This window comes from Puma concolor, chromosome D1 (assembly GCF_028749965.1).
Source record: "Puma concolor isolate L17-30 chromosome D1, mPumCon1.1.hap2, whole genome shotgun sequence".
In the NCBI taxonomy this organism is placed as follows: Eukaryota; Metazoa; Chordata; class Mammalia; order Carnivora; family Felidae; genus Puma; species Puma concolor.
In genome coordinates, this window is record NC_141676.1 from 26,636,115 (window position 1) to 26,651,379 (window position 15,265).

The 15,265-nt window shown below is 47.9% G+C and overlaps 1 protein-coding gene across 5 annotated transcripts in view; it reads left to right on the forward strand.

The window, feature by feature from the left end:
• SLC1A2 (solute carrier family 1 member 2) overlaps positions 1-15,265 on the forward strand; it is a 142,218-nt gene that overhangs the window by 84,300 nt on the left and 42,653 nt on the right. For all 5 annotated transcript variants that reach the window (XR_015240899.1, XM_086677684.1, XM_086677681.1 and 2 more), the window contains exons 2-4: positions 5,812-5,951; positions 8,030-8,182; positions 10,362-10,612. Coding sequence is in view for 4 of the 5 variants with exons in the window: in XM_086677684.1 (XP_086533810.1) it covers positions 5,812-5,951; positions 8,030-8,182; positions 10,362-10,612 (544 nt within the window). In the remaining variant the exon portion in view is untranslated. The remainder of the gene's footprint in view (positions 1-5,811; positions 5,952-8,029; positions 8,183-10,361; positions 10,613-15,265) is intronic.

Sequence of the window (15,265 nt, forward strand, 5' to 3'; positions counted from 1 at the left end):
CATGATTTGGGAAAACTCTAAACTGTGCTCTTGAACCAGACCTTTGGATGCTCAGGAAAAAGCCATAGAAAAGGAATATCGTTTGTGAAGTCTAGAGTGGCCCACTGGCAGGGCCTTTCTAGAAAGCATGTTTGTGATTGGAGACGGGGACATAGCAGCCAAAGATGAACAGAAGAAGGGACCGGAGGGAGATTTGGAGGTTGCAGACCTTTAGATTTCATTCACAGGGTCCCTGAAGACCCAGTGGCTGTCAGAGGGAGAGTCATGACACCATTCAACCAGGTCTCACAGGACCTAGTGAGGGTGGAGGGACTGGTGGGCTGGAAATGCCCCGCTGTCTTAGAGTTCCAGTCCCTTTTACAGCAAAGGTGGCATTCTTTAGGGAGCTGGGGAAATCCCAGATGTGGGGCAGTCACAGCTATAATCACCGGTTTGTGACAGCACTGGCATTTCCAGCGTTGTTTTCCAAACACGCCAACCACCCAAGAGGAAAGGCCCTCAGCAGGCTCTATTTTTGTTTTTGAGGGTCTGACCTAGTAGTCCCCCTTAGGGCAATTCCTGGGCATTGTCTCCTCAGGCTCTTGGACTTGCACAGCAGAGGGCTGGATGGTGATGCTCCTTGGAGATCTCACATCCTCCAGGCAGAAACACATCAGTTGCTTTTAGGTTCCCTGGGGAATGTTCTGTTGCCACCTCACTGAGCCAGTGGAGGAGGAAGAAAGACTATGGTGCCAGATAAGGCAACACTGAAGTGTGCGGGCAGGAAATCTGAATCAGACCCCACATCTAACGAGCCTATTCTTAGAGGCTCTTGACAGAGCAAGGGAAATCGAATGCTAATGAAAAGCAGGTTCTCAGAATAGTTTAAAACTCAGCACCAGCCCGCCCCATTACATGTCCCCTTTCGAGCCCAGAGGAAGTCTTGCGCGATAAAGCTGAAACAGTACTCGCGGATTTGCGTGAGAAGGGACAGGGCAGTGACTGCGAAATTAACAGCCATTTAACTAATTCAGCGGAGACGTTATGGCTGAAGGAAATTATAGGCTCATTCTTGAAGTTTTCAATTATCCAAACAGATGTCCCATCACATGGCCTTCCTTTGTGGGCCAATAGAGAGCGATCCAGCGGAATTGGCATGTAGAACTTCCAGTGTTAAGGAATTGCATTGCTAAATGTTCCATCCAGAAGGCACTCAAGTGGAAACAGGTGGTCAGCGGGGTTGGCCAGCATCAGGCTGGATGGACTTGATCTCACCAAGGCACACCTGAGCTTCTAAACTCCTTATTGCTTTTCTATGTACACAGGCACAGGTTGTAGGAAGGGAGGAATGATAAGGGGGAAAGTGCACACACTCGAAATAACTTACTGTGTTTCTCCGGTGAGCTTGCCCGTATCAGGTCTTGCCCTTTCTGTTCATTGCCAGGGAAGCAAATGTGCAGGCTGTTGTGACCTTAGCCTTCCTTTGGTGTCCAGCTCACCTCTCCCTGGTATCATTCCTCTTGCTGGGAGCTGGGACAGCCGAAACTCCCATCATATGCATGATGGTAATAGAGCGCGGCGTTACTGGTTCAACATTCATTTGAATCAGTGCCCGTGCTAAGAAACCAGCATGTAGACACCCGGAGTTGCATCTGGTGGGAGCTTCGGGCTCCAGTGTGGAAATACAGGTTTCTAAACGGTGTACATTCCGTTTATTTCCTAAGCTCTGGATAAATTGCCTGATTCATGTAGGAGAGCCCTCATTCCCTGCAGGTTTTGGTTTTAAGGCCCCCTTATCACAGAAGCCTTCCCCAGCCGCCTGATGCAAAATACAGCACGCCTCCTCCCCACGTGTCAGTTTCCTCCCAGCGCGTATTTCCACGTGAAATATGTTTGTCCATTTATTTGTTGTTCCACTAAAATGTTCACTGCATGAGAGCAAGGGTTCTGCTTGCTTCGTTTATTGTGATATCTTTAGCATCCAGAACAGCATGGGACCTGTCATATGTGTCCAGTAGAAATCTGTGGAGTAAACGCAAGACCGGAAAGAGGCTTGCAGAAGCGATATGCTGCCACTCTGTCCATAAAAGGGCCTCATTCCCAGGAGAAAGGAAGGTGCCTGCCCTTTGTAGTTGCTTTCCAATTTATAATTTCTTCGAGCAAATAGTCATCAAGCTCTTGGTACCAGGTGTGAAAGATCCAGCCCTGCTCTCCCAGGGTTCACGGACTGGTGACGGATATAGACCTTTGAATTAGATCCATTCTTTAAGATACAACTCTGGTGTCAGCCCTCCTGGGAGCTGTTCTTGAACACTGTTCTTCCCCAAAGCTACGTTGGGTACCATTTTTCCCATTTCCCCAGCACCCCCTGCAGAGCTTGACCACAGCCCACGTGTAAAGCAGATTCCCTTGACAAGCTCTTTAAGAGCAGGGATTACACCTTACTCTCTCCTGAGGATAGCATTTGACATATAAAATACTTGGTAAATACCAGGTATCCTTGTTACTGCCACTGTTATTATGTGCATTCAGTAACCAGCATTCATATGCCATGTAGGTATAAGTCTTACAAACAGCTCTGTGCTGTTGTATAGTATGATCTGATGCTGTGTTCTATAATATTCCCCACTTCAGGCTCTCCCGTGTTCTGGTGATGTGGTGATCATGTAGGCTGGTATAGAATTGCTACCAAGAGTTCTTAGGGGACTTTGTGTTCCTAGATGCAAGCTGGGTTCCTGATGTACGTCGCAAATCATTCTCTACGAGCCCATGTCAGAACCTCCTCTGAGCCTATGAGCATTTGGTTAATTTCAAGGGAGCTGAGGAAGTCACAGGGATCCTCTCAATAAATACATGTGGGTTCGTGGCATTTTGATGCTGCCACTTTGATGTGGCCGTTTTGATTCAGGGTTTCGGGGACATTTTGTCATGGCCTGAGAAACAAACCATTAAACATACAGCAGGTGCGTACAACTAAGAATTGTGCGCATCACTCAGCCACACTGCTGGACTGCGTGTGTGCGTTTACCTAACACTGGAGTGTCTTCACTTTGACGTGGCTGTTTTGGTGCCTGACACTTTCATTATATCCTTTGGATCTTGCCAGAGCATTTGGTCGAAATGCTTGCTAGTCTCACTTAAATACCAATCGTGTGCCTGAGTCTAACTTCAGTGGCAAAAGGGATTCAAATGAAGCAGGAGGCAGAGGGGTTTACAATCTCAAGGGGACCTAGAGTGATACCAAAGGCTGGCTGACGGATGCACTCGCCATTTCAGAACACACACGGCCTCCGTTCTTTGTTGGCCGCTTCCTGGTTTGGAGCTTTAGATTACTTACTGGCTGGAGAAATGCTTAAAAATATCAAAAGATCCCAATGGAGACATATGGTCTACCCATGTTAAAAAAGATCGTTTTGATCATTTTCCCCTGCTGTGTTGTAAAAAGAGCCTTTCTGTCTGTTTCCCGTGGAGATTAGAGGAAGTGGTGTTTCTTGCTTGCTGACCAGATTGGCCCTCATGTGCTTGCTGCGAGCAGTCATGCCCTACTTTCTTTTTCAGACAGCCTGAGTGATCATTAGCACACACATGACAGCTAGTCAGAGGCTGCCCCAAAACTAACTAGATTGAGTAGATAATTAGGCCACGAAGGGGAGACCGAGATGCTGATATTTTGACTAATATTTTCGTTTGGGTAGTCTAACCAGATCATGAGACATCATTCCTAATTTCAAAACATTTTGGTAGCGAGTATATTAAGGAGCCTGTTAGGAAAGAGGACGTAGTTGTATTTGGGCCCCTGGTCTTAAATCTGAGACTCTGGAAGCTAAGCTTGGTGTCTTGTTGGAATGGTGGAGCAAACGTCACCTTTGTAATGAACTTGATGAATACGGTGTGTGCCCGTGCTGCCTGGAGAAAGTCACAACCTATGCCAGGTGTCACGCGAGGCCCCTAACCTATCTTACCATGTTTAATGTCCGCAAGGTAGGCATCGAGGCCTTCTTTCTTTCTTTTTTTTTTTTTTTTAATGTTTATTTATTTTTGAGAGAGAGAGAGAGAGAGAGACAGAGTGTGAGTGGGGGAGGGGCAGAGAGAGAGAGAAAGACACAGAATCTGAAGAGGCTCCAGGCTCTGAGCTGTCAGCACAGAGCCCGAGGCGGGGCTCAAACCCACAAGCCGTGAGATCATGACCTGAGCCGAAGTCGGACGCTTAACTGACTGAGCCACCCAGGCGCCCCAAGGCCTTCTTTCGACACACCACACAGTCAGCAAGTGATGGAGGCATGATTTAAAGCCCAGGTTCCCTGTCTCCAAAGCCCACATGCTTTCCATTATAACCAGTGATTCCAAACCCCTGGTCCGCCGATTGATCCTGGTTCCAAAGGAAGGCTTTCCCAATCTCTGGAGACAATATCTGGGTAAGGCTAGCTCCCTCCCATCTTAGAAGGCATTGCCATTTATTCAGAGACCGTGACCTGTCTTTCTCGGTGTTAAAGACTTAAAGGATTTTTTTTTTTTAATTTTTTTTTTTTTTAACGTTTATTCATTTTTGAGACAGAGAGAGACAGAGCATGAATGGGGGAAGGTCAGAGAGAGAGGGAGACACAGAATCTTTAAAGGATTTTTTAAATCACACGATGGCGATTGTAAATGGCAACTAACAAAAGGGTCTTAAGCTGGCGAAGTAAAAAAAAATTGGCCTCCCGATGTGAATCTCCAAGCCTAAATTTGAAATCTTACTGGCCTGCCAATGACCAAGCTGGAAAAAGGCACTGTACTCATTACCCGCAACCACCCCTGTAAGACTCTCATCACAGCATGGGGCTTATCTGGGAAAGGGCTGGGCTGCACTGAGGGCTGAAGGGGTCACGTGCTTCTTAAAGCCACACTTCTTTGACGCTGGGTAGCATGACTCTTGGGCAGCTTAGCAAAGCCCTGATAATGCAGACGACCTTTTAAAAACCACAGCTGATTGAATTTTTAAAAAACTAGATAGACCATGCTTTCCAAAAGAGAGGCAAAACTTGGACCGCCCACATTTATGACTTTTCCATGACCAGGATTGGGCTCAGAGGCATTTGAATTTAGCGTGACTTAGGTCATGACTCTTCTGACCTGAGATAATCCAAAGGTCACTTTGGGCTATTGATACAAGAATGAAAGAGCTCAGGTTTTGGAGGCAGATATAGCTGGGTTGATATCTCCATTTCTTTTATTTTTTTTTAAAAATGTTATAATGTTTAGTTTTGAAAGAGAGAGAGAGACAGACAGAGCACGAGTCGGGGAGGGGCAGGGAGAGAGGGAGACACAGAATCCCAAACAGGCTGCAGGCTCTGAGCTGTCAGCACAGAGCCTGACGCAGGGCTAGAACCCACGAGCTGTGAGATCATGACCTGAGCCAAAGTGAGACGCTTAATGGACTGAGCCACCCAGGCGCCCCTGTATCTCCATTTCTTCTGGCCTTGTGACCCTGAGCAAGTTACTCTCTGGAAAACAGAGCCGAAATACTTGCCTCTCAGAGTTGCCATGGTGGGCAACTCTTGGAAGAACCTCACCCCGCCTGTGGTATGCCTTTTCTTTACTATGATGATCCAAGATGCTAGGAATAAAAGTGCCTGGCGCGTAGATGTTCCATGTGTCCTGGTGTCCTGCCTACAGGTAACTGCAATTCAGAGTCCCCTGAGTTGCTCTGGTTTTTATTTTCCTGCCAGGGGTTCTAGATACCCCCACCGTGCCTGGCGGGAGGCCTGTTTGACCTGCTATTACCTGAGCCCCGCAGACTGCACAAGGGGGGCACCCAGCAGGCCCTCACCACGACCTTTCCTCTTCTTGCAGTGCCAACAACATGCCCAAGCAGGTCGAAGTACGGATGCACGACAGTCATCTCAGCTCGGAGGAGCCGAAGCACCGGCCTCTGGGCCTGCGCCTGTGTGACAAGCTGGGGAAGAATCTCCTGCTCACACTGACCGTGTTTGGTAGGTGACAGGGCCTGCCTGTCTTCTCTGGCTGTCTCCGGGCTCTGTGGGGAAGCTGGCTCCCACAGGCTGCCCTCCCCCTGTAAAAGAAGCCCCTCCCCCTGTAAAGGAGCCTAAGGCCTCCTTTGCCCAGGCACGGCTGCCTTGACGATACAGTCTCCCATCCACCTGCCCTAGCTATCTGTTTTCTCCTTTGGGATTCTAGTGGTCCTCACCACCTCTTGTGAGTGTGTGAACACACGGATTCCCCGGCCCTACACACGGAGACTTTGGCCCATCTGCAGTGAGGCCTTCGAATCTCCATCTTAACAAATCTTCTAGGTGGTTCCAAGACAGATGGTCAGCATACCACACTTAGAGAAATACCTGCATGGAGATAAAGGCAGCAGTTGCTGAAAACCCCACGAAGAGGGCTCCCAACGTCTCACCTACGAACACCCTCATTAACTTAGATTAAATTAGTACATTAGCTAATGAGGTCAGGGTAGAAGAGGTTTGTCCAGAAGCCTGGATCTGGTCTGGCTCCTTCACAAGAGTCTGATTCCTCTGCTTCAGACCTCGCCCAGGCTGTGGTTGTCCTTTGGTGTGACTGTTGACACACCTTGGTCTTGGGTTTTCAACCAGGGTTTACTGAAAATGGGGAGATTGCAGTATTTTGTAGTGACAACCACATCATTTCCTCTCTCGATCCCTCCTTGTTCTTCAGCTCTCACTTAGGCTGCATACAGAAGCAATGAACAACTCATCACGCCTTGCCCTTTCCCCACTCCATTCCATGACTTCTCCTTTGAGTCAGTCATCTTGGATGTCAGCGGACCAGGGTCTGGACTGGGGGCTTGCCACAGCTCAGTTTCCTTAATGAAAGAAGACAGAGGTGTGGTAGGGTTTCCAAAGGTTACCTTCCACGTGAAGAAATTTCACTCATCGTAGATTCTAAAGAAGTATATTTTTTACCTGTAGAAGTAAAAACCATCAGGCTTTTGGACGCATCACTCCCCTCCCATCCCTGGAGTTAACATCATAGCCCACGGATGTAGGAACTTCCTCCCTCCCTCCTAGCCAGTGGCGCTATGACCTGATTTGTGGTTTCTACAAGGATCTTTTATGTCGGCCTCCTGTCTGCAGAGATCCAAAGTTTGTCTCGTGGAATCCCCAAGTATGCAAAGTGAAAGGCTCCTGCCAGCAACTCTGCCTAAATTGTTTCTTCCCAAATTATACACTTTTAGAGACCCCCCCCTCCCCGCAATCTGCCATAAAATCAGCAAGTTTAAAGATTATGTAAGAGAACATAGAAGTCAAGGACAAAACTTCTTGAGAATGAGCCATGGGGAAATTGTTGGGAGCCAAAGAAAATAGAAGGAAAAAGAAAACTCGCACCGGCTTGGTAAATCAAATGTTCCTTTTATCTGGTATCCAGTCAGAAAGGGAAGGAATATGTTAAACACCATACCAATGGCCAGGCCTAGGCTTGGAGGGCCTGGGAAGCAGTATCTGGCACTATGGATTATTTCTTTTTTTTTTTTTTTTTTTAATTTTTTTTTTTTTCAACGTTTATTTATTTTTGGGACAGAGAGAGACAGAGCATGAACGGGGGAGGGGCAGAGAGAGAGGGAGACACAGAATCGGAAACAGGCTCCAGGCTCTGAGCCATCAGCCCAGAGCCCGACGCGGGGCTTGAACTCACGGACCGCGAGATCGTGACCTGGCTGAAGTCAGACGCTTAACCGACTGCGCCACCCAGGCGCCCCTCTATGGATTATTTCTGACTATATTTCTGACTCTACCAGTGGACAGTATCTTCAAAGAAGTTAGTCAAGTTACCTTATCCTCCTTCTCACAAAGCCTCGAGAGGGCTCTCCTTGACCCTGTCAGTACTGCCTTTTAGAATAGTTGGAGGTACACAGTATTCTATCACTAGTCGTCAACGTCGACTTTACGATCTAATGGTATTTTCGTTACGTGCTATTCATTATCCGATAATGGAGAAGTATGAAAAAGGTCAACGTTGCAGAATCCCTACAGTTAGTCACTTTATTGGGCCCAAAATAAATTCAGATATCTTCCCCTCTCCCTTATAGGTGTCATCCTGGGGGCAGTATGTGGAGGGCTTCTCCGCTTGGCATCTCCTCTCCACCCTGACGTGGTTATGTTAATAGCCTTCCCAGGGGATATACTCATGAGGATGCTAAAAATGCTTATTCTGCCTCTCATCATCTCCAGCTTAATCACAGGTAAGGCCACAGGGGATTGTACTCCCATCTGGTTTGTGGAGTGACCATCAAATCTCAATTTGATTGAATGAATGAATGAATGAATGAATGTGATTGTCTGTGTCATTTTATTTCAGAGCCTTGGTTTTCCTGTCTCTAAAATGGGGACTATCAACCCAAAACGAATTTCTCATCTGTTGGTCAGTCCTTCTGTCTAGCAATAAAACATGAAAAGGAAACTGCCACATGTTGAAAGGGTTAATAACTACAGTGATTTCAATTTTGAATGTATACTTTTCTCATTTTCCAAATTATATTTCGCTCAGATTCTGATAAAAGTAATAAATAGAAAAGGACATTTTCTCTTTACTATTTAACTGGGTGTAGAAGGAAGTGGGTATTAAAAATAAATTAAATACTAGATGTGAAACCCTTCAAGTTTTTAAGAAGAAAGTTACCCTTAAAGTGTAAATCAGGTTCAACTCTTTGGGGCTGAAAGAAGTCTTTTATTGCAAAGAATGTTTTCACCTCTCTGGGCTTATGCTGGTAGTTTTCTCTTTACTAAATAACACTGCTCAAATAGGGTACAAATTGATGTAGTTTATTTTTTTTTAATTTTTTAAATATTTATTTACTTTTTGAGAGAGAGAGAGAGAGAGAGCAGGCAAGAGGCTGAGAGAGGGAGACACAGAATCCAAAGCAGGCTGCACACTCTAAACTGTCAGCACAGGCCCTGACACGGGGCTTGAACTCACAAACCGCGGGATCACGACCTGAGTCAAAGTTGGATGCTTAACCGACTGAGCCAGCCAGGCGCCCCATTAAACTGATGTAGTTTAAAGACTGGGCTCTGATTTAAGGCTGAAAGCTAGGCTTTGATTGATACTTGGTGCCATCTAGGTGACCTTGAGAAAGCTGTCCACCTTATGAAGGAAGTGAGGCTCTCGAAACGTCAAGAGATTCAGACGCTAAGCCACGTTGTTCTATAGTCTCATCTCGGGTCAACCAGCGAGCCCAGTGAATGCAGGGTCTCATCAATCAGCCCCAGACTGAGTGAAACTGTGCTTTAACCTTAAAGGCTCCTTTTCAAACCAGAGAAAGTATTCTCCATGGCTGTTTAACAGACCATATACTGGTCAACCTGGCAAGGAAACTTAGTGTCTGTTGGCCAGAATCCGACTTTAGGTTGTAAGGAGAAGTGGCTTGTAGATAAGTCAGCTTAATTCAGAAAACTTTGCACCAGTGACTTCCTCCCGCACAGCAAGGGCTACAATCTGTCTAGTAAAAGCAGAAACTGAAACCAGGAAGTAGAAAAATTGAACATACAACTGGGAAAAAACCTAGTGAAGGCAGGAGTTTTTGTGACTTGCTTGGAATTTCCTCTAACAATCACAGAACCTCCCACAGTGTAGACAGAGCACCCACCTTTGTGTTCTCTAATCCCTGCACTGGGTTGGAAAATGTGGGTCTCCGTCATGCTTCGCCTTAGAGGAGTGAGGGCTGTGCTAGATCGCTATGCTAGATGCTTGATATCAATCACCAGGACTGCCAGATTTTTTGTTTTGTTTTTGTTTTCTTTTTGTTTTTGTCTTTTAAGTGAGGACATTAAAAGAAAAAGTTCTAGCACCATCACCTCATAAAGAAAGGATATCTTAATACCAAATAAGTGGGGAGGACATGCTCTCAGAATTAAAAAATGGAATACATTCAACTTGAACTCACTATTGCAGACTGACAGAAAGTAGTCATTGATCATTTTATAACCTCCAAACCAGAAATCTTCAACTCTGGTTCTCTAGAATCTCAAAAATGTCCTGGGAGAACAGAACGGTAAACTGTAGGGGGCACCTAGGTGGCTCAGTCAGTTGAGCGTTGGACTCTTGATTCGGCTTGGGTCATGATCCCAGGGTCATGGGATCAAGCCCCGTGTCAGGCTCCGTGCTGAGCATGGAGCCTGCTTAGGATTCTCTCTTCCTTCCTCTGCCCCTCTCCTCTTCTCGTGTGCACGCGCGTGCTCTCTCTCTCTAAAATAAAATAATAATAGACAAAAGAACTGTAAACTATAGGATTTGTAGGACCAAACGTTCAGTAGGAGGAGGTTTAATTAACCATTCATGCATTTGAGTAATATGAAGCCACGTTCTAGGTATGCAGAGATGGGCATCGTAGGATTAATCCTTCCCATATCATTTCAATCCAGGTTTGTCGGGCCTGGATGCTAAAGCCAGTGGACGCTTGGGCACAAGAGCCATGGTGTATTACATGTCCACAACCGTCATTGCCGCAGTGCTGGGGGTCATCTTGGTCTTGGCCATCCACCCAGGGAACCCCAAACTCAAGAAGCAGCTGGGACCCGGGAAGAAAAATGATGAAGTGTCCAGCCTGGATGCCTTCCTGGACCTCATCCGAAATCTCTTCCCTGAAAACCTTGTCCAAGCCTGTTTTCAGCAGGTAACCCAAAGTTCTGATGTTCTTGCCTCTCTAGCCTCCTTCAGTTATCAAGATAATAACTTAGGGAGTGTTTCAGTGAACCAGCCCTGGGGAACAATTTTCCTATATTTAATTTCCTCTGTCTAGGGATTGTAGGAGGTGATTTGGAGCAGGATTTTGGGATTAAAGTTGTATTTTGCTTTCTTTTATTAACCTTCCTTTTTTTCCAGCTCACTTCACATCTCTTTGCTCTGGGATTCCCCTTCTTCCTTTTTTCCCCCATCCCGTTACTTTTTCCCTTGTTTTTTGGTTTCCATGGATGGGCTGTCCAAGGGCACACGTTTGAAAAGCACCCTTGCCTTCAACCCTCTAGAGTGCCCAGTGGGTCTCTGTGTTGGTAGGATAGCAACACCGCATGTGATGCATTTAAAAAAGACACATGCCGGGGCGCCTGGGTGGCGCAGTCGGTTAAGCGTCTGACTTCAGCCAGGTCACCATCTCGCGGTCTGTGAGTTCGAGCCCCGCGTCAGGCTCTGGGCTGATGGCTCAGAGCCTGGAGCCTGTTTCCGATTCTGTGTCTCCCTCTCTCTCTGCCCCTCCCCCGTTCATGCTCTGTCTCTCTCTGTCCCAAAAATAAATAAACGTTGAAAAAAAAAAATTTTTTTTAAATAAAAAAATAAAAAAAAAAAAAGACACATGCCTTACAGAGTCAGAATCTCTAGTATAGGCCCGGGGATTGGGTGTTTTCAAATTGTGGAAGTAACACATGAGGGCTGAAAAAAGTTTAAACGGTGTAGATGTACTTCCCTTCCCTAGAACTACTCATGCTGGGAATTTTGTTTCCTTCCATATATAGATTTTGCCTGTGTGCATAATCTTTAGAAAAAAATTCAACCCGAGTGGTAACTGCATTGTATATACTGTGCTGTGCCATACTCTTTTATTTAACAGTGCCTTACCATCATCTCTCTCTCTCTCCTCACGATTGTGTAGTTATTTCTGAAAAATAAATTCTTGGGGGCTCATGTCCTGCCCAGGAGTTCTAGATTTCAAATTTGCTGGATGTTGCAAAACGGCTCTACAAAGGTTTGTAGTGATGTATGCTCCTGCCGACTGCATACGGGCAGATCGAGTTTTTTAAAGCTTCTAATTTAAGAAAATGGATGATTCTGCTCGGTGGAACCACTGAGAGAGAGAGAGAGAGAGAGACTGAGGCCTCGCTCCCCAGCCTGTTGTCTAGCCCCCAAGGTCAGGTTAGGTGAGAATTCGCATCAGTTCCCATTAGCCCATGGAGGGAGAGCTAGCACCAAGGTTCAACCAGAACCCGGGAATCTCCTCCAGCCATTTCCAGGGAACCACAGAAGAATGAACTTCGGAGACAGGCCGCCTAGGGGAAAAGTTTGCTTTCCCAGCTGTCCCCCAAATCCTATTGTCAACCCCGGCTGGGCCCCGCTTACTCTGGGTTAAGACGTGTTCTCTGATTTCCAGTGCTGCGTTGGTGGCACTTACGGCAGAGGGCTACATTAAAGGAAACCATCTCATGGATAAAGGAGATGTGGCGTATATACATATACACGATGGAATAGTACTCAGCCGTGAAAAAGAATGAGATTTTTGCCATTTGCGACAACGTGGATGGACCCGGAGGGCATGGTGCTAAGTGAAATAAGTCAGAGAAAGACAAATACCACGTGATTTCACTTATACGTACAAACTAAAAAAAAAACAACAACAACAAAAGCCAAGACAAATGAATAAACAAACATGTAAAAAGCAGCAACAGCCTTCTACTTACGGAGAATAAACCGATGGTTGTCAGAGGGAAGGAAGTGGGGGATGGGCAAAGTGGGTGAAGGAGAGGGGGAGGCATAGGCTTCCTGTTATAGAAGGAAGAAGTCGTGGGGGTGAAAGGCACAGCACAGGGACTGTAGCCAATGATACTGTAACGGTGTTGTGAGGGGACAGACGGTAACTACACTTGTGGTGAGCAAGGCGTGATGTGTAGACTTGTCAAATCACTGTGTGGTACAGCTGAAGCTAACGAAATACATCGTGTGTCCACTCTACTTCGATCCAAAGGAAAAATGAAATAAAATTCGAGAACAACCACAAAGGACAAATCAAAAAGCCTCCATTAACACATAATAAAAAAATAAAAGAAGCCATTTCAGCTGGGGAGGTAGGGTGGGAAGGGAAGGGAGGGGTGCTTCCTGGCGCTCCCTCTCTAGAGGGAACCTGCTTAGATGAAAGCACTCTGGGACCCGGGGGGGGGGGGGGTAGCACGAGAGGCACGACGGAGGCACGGACTGGGGCCTCCTTCCTGGGCCCCATCGTGACCATGCTCCATGAGAGGCGACCCCTTCGTCATAGCAAAGCAGGACTGAGGCAGACAGGCACCAGGAGCCGTTGCTCTGATCTTGGGTGAGCTTTAGTGGTGTTAGCCACGCTCACTCGGTGACCTGTCCGGTCAGTGGGCGATCTCCGTATGAAGCTGCCCACGGCAGGGCTACTGTGCACACTAGAATAGAGGGCTGAGCCATTCCCTGCCCCGTCCCTGCCCTGGACCCACCCTTCCACTGGCAATATTCGTATGAGGAATGAGCCCTTAGCCGCCCCCCCCCACCCCCCAGCTCAGTCCAGGGTCACTGCCCCTTTGAGTTGGGACAATCAGAGGAAAAAATGTGTAGACTCTTTTATTTACCTCAGGGCAAGGGAGCATGTACATCTCAGGCAGCCCAGAAGAAGGGGGTCTTAAACGAGAAGGAATCCATGGGCCCAGGGGGCCCTTGAAGAGGGTTCAGCGAAAGGGAACCGTTGTAGGGTGACATCCCATTACCAGAGAGAAGGGATGCCAGGCAAGTGCTTTCTGTGCCCTTGGGATACAGCTGGAAGTGACTACAAAAAGCTTGCCTTGGGTGTGGAGGGCTTCACTGCCACAGTTAGACACAGAGATGGAAAGAGGCAGGCGCACTGTCCCCGGAGCAGAGGCTGCCTTGCTCAAGGTGGCAGGCCCTGTGTCTTGGAGGGCAGCGGGGCCTCCTGTTTGCTGCTTAGGGCTGAACCGGCATGAGCTGTCCAGGACAGCAGCGAGACGTCAGGTGCGGTCTGACCACATTCGGTCAAGGCTAGCCACAGGGACCGCATGGTTCTTCTCTTGCGGGGAATCCAGTGATGTGTGTTTGCTCATCCATCTGATATTTGAGAGCACGTCCTGGGTGCTGGCTCTCCACTGTGCACAAGATGCCACAGGCAAGGAGACAGCCAGGGTCCCCGCCCAATGGAACTTACTTATGTTCGGGCGTTGGGGGACACAGTCCAGAACCAACCTGTTTTAAGGTGACAGACCCTGGTGGCTTGGACTCGGGTAGACTGGAGTTGGCATCCAGATGGGGTTGTCCAACCCAGACAGGCTCCGCTCGTGAACTGAGGCAGAGACCAGGCCTGTGTTCCAGTATCCCTATCTCCTCGCCTTCAACCTGAGCCACTGGCCCGTGCTGTTTGGAAGCTGATTTGGGAGTCAAACGTAACTCATTTTGAATCCTGCTTCAGCAACTGGCTAGCTTTCTGCCCTGCAGTTAGCGAGCCCCCTGAGCCTTGAGGGGCTACTGTTGACATAAGAGATAATATGTGTCAAACACGCCACACCTGCTGCCACCTGTTCCTGAGAGCCACCACTTGTTTACGACCATGGCCGTTAGTCCTTTGAACTCAAGACTTGGCTTCTATGGCATTCTCAGGACAGAGAATGTTGGCCTCTGGCCCTCCCATTTTTCCTGGGAGCGTGACTCTTCTGATCATGCCTGCATTCTTTCTTCTTGCCAACGTTGCCCAGACCCAGGAGCCCAGGAGCTGCCTGTCCTCCCCTTGCACGCTCAGCCTGAGCTTCCTTCCTCGCTGCACAAGCACACGTGGCCAGGCTAGAACAGAGCCACGTCGTGCTTCTCTCCCACTTCGGAGAGCTGGTCAGCTCACTGTTAGGCCTATAGCTGCCGTAGGATTGGGTGTCAGTAGCACAGGGAGTGGAAGAACGCGGTGGTGGCCCTCGGAGTTCAAGTCCCAGCTCTGCCAAGAACTCTGTGCCACCTGACAGGTCATCTGAGTTCTCTGTGCCTCCTCTCCCATAGCTATTCAGGGTTTAGCCATCTGTTGCCTGCTATGTACCAGCACTGACATTCTAGGATTCTGCAGGAGTTCTATTTTAATGCCCTTGGAGGTATTGTTTCTCGGGGCTCGGAAGTGTGTTTTACAGCACTCTGCATGCAGGGTGCCTGGCACCTTTAAAATTAGAATGGATGCCACAGATGTCGAGGAATAGCATGAGAGGTTCTCCGGGGGCCACTTGCACAGAGATGCCTGGCAAACATTGAGCAAAGCTTGGCATCACTGCCCAGAAGGAGTGGGTGTCTTCCCATCTTACATTTTTGGTCTGAAATATAAGCCAACAATCCTGTCATGGCAGCTGCTGGCAGCTGCGAGTACCCAGCATCTGGTGCCCAGATGGAGCTGCCCAGCAGACCACGACTCTGGAAGGAGCCCGAATGAGGCTTCGTCTGTGAAGACCGCCAGACAGGTCCCAGGCAGGAAGGAACAAAACAGGTGGACCTGTTCCCTGCGAAGACACTCACTTTCCGACTCTTGGCCAGATCCAGGGCCCCTCCCAAGAGGCAAGAAGGG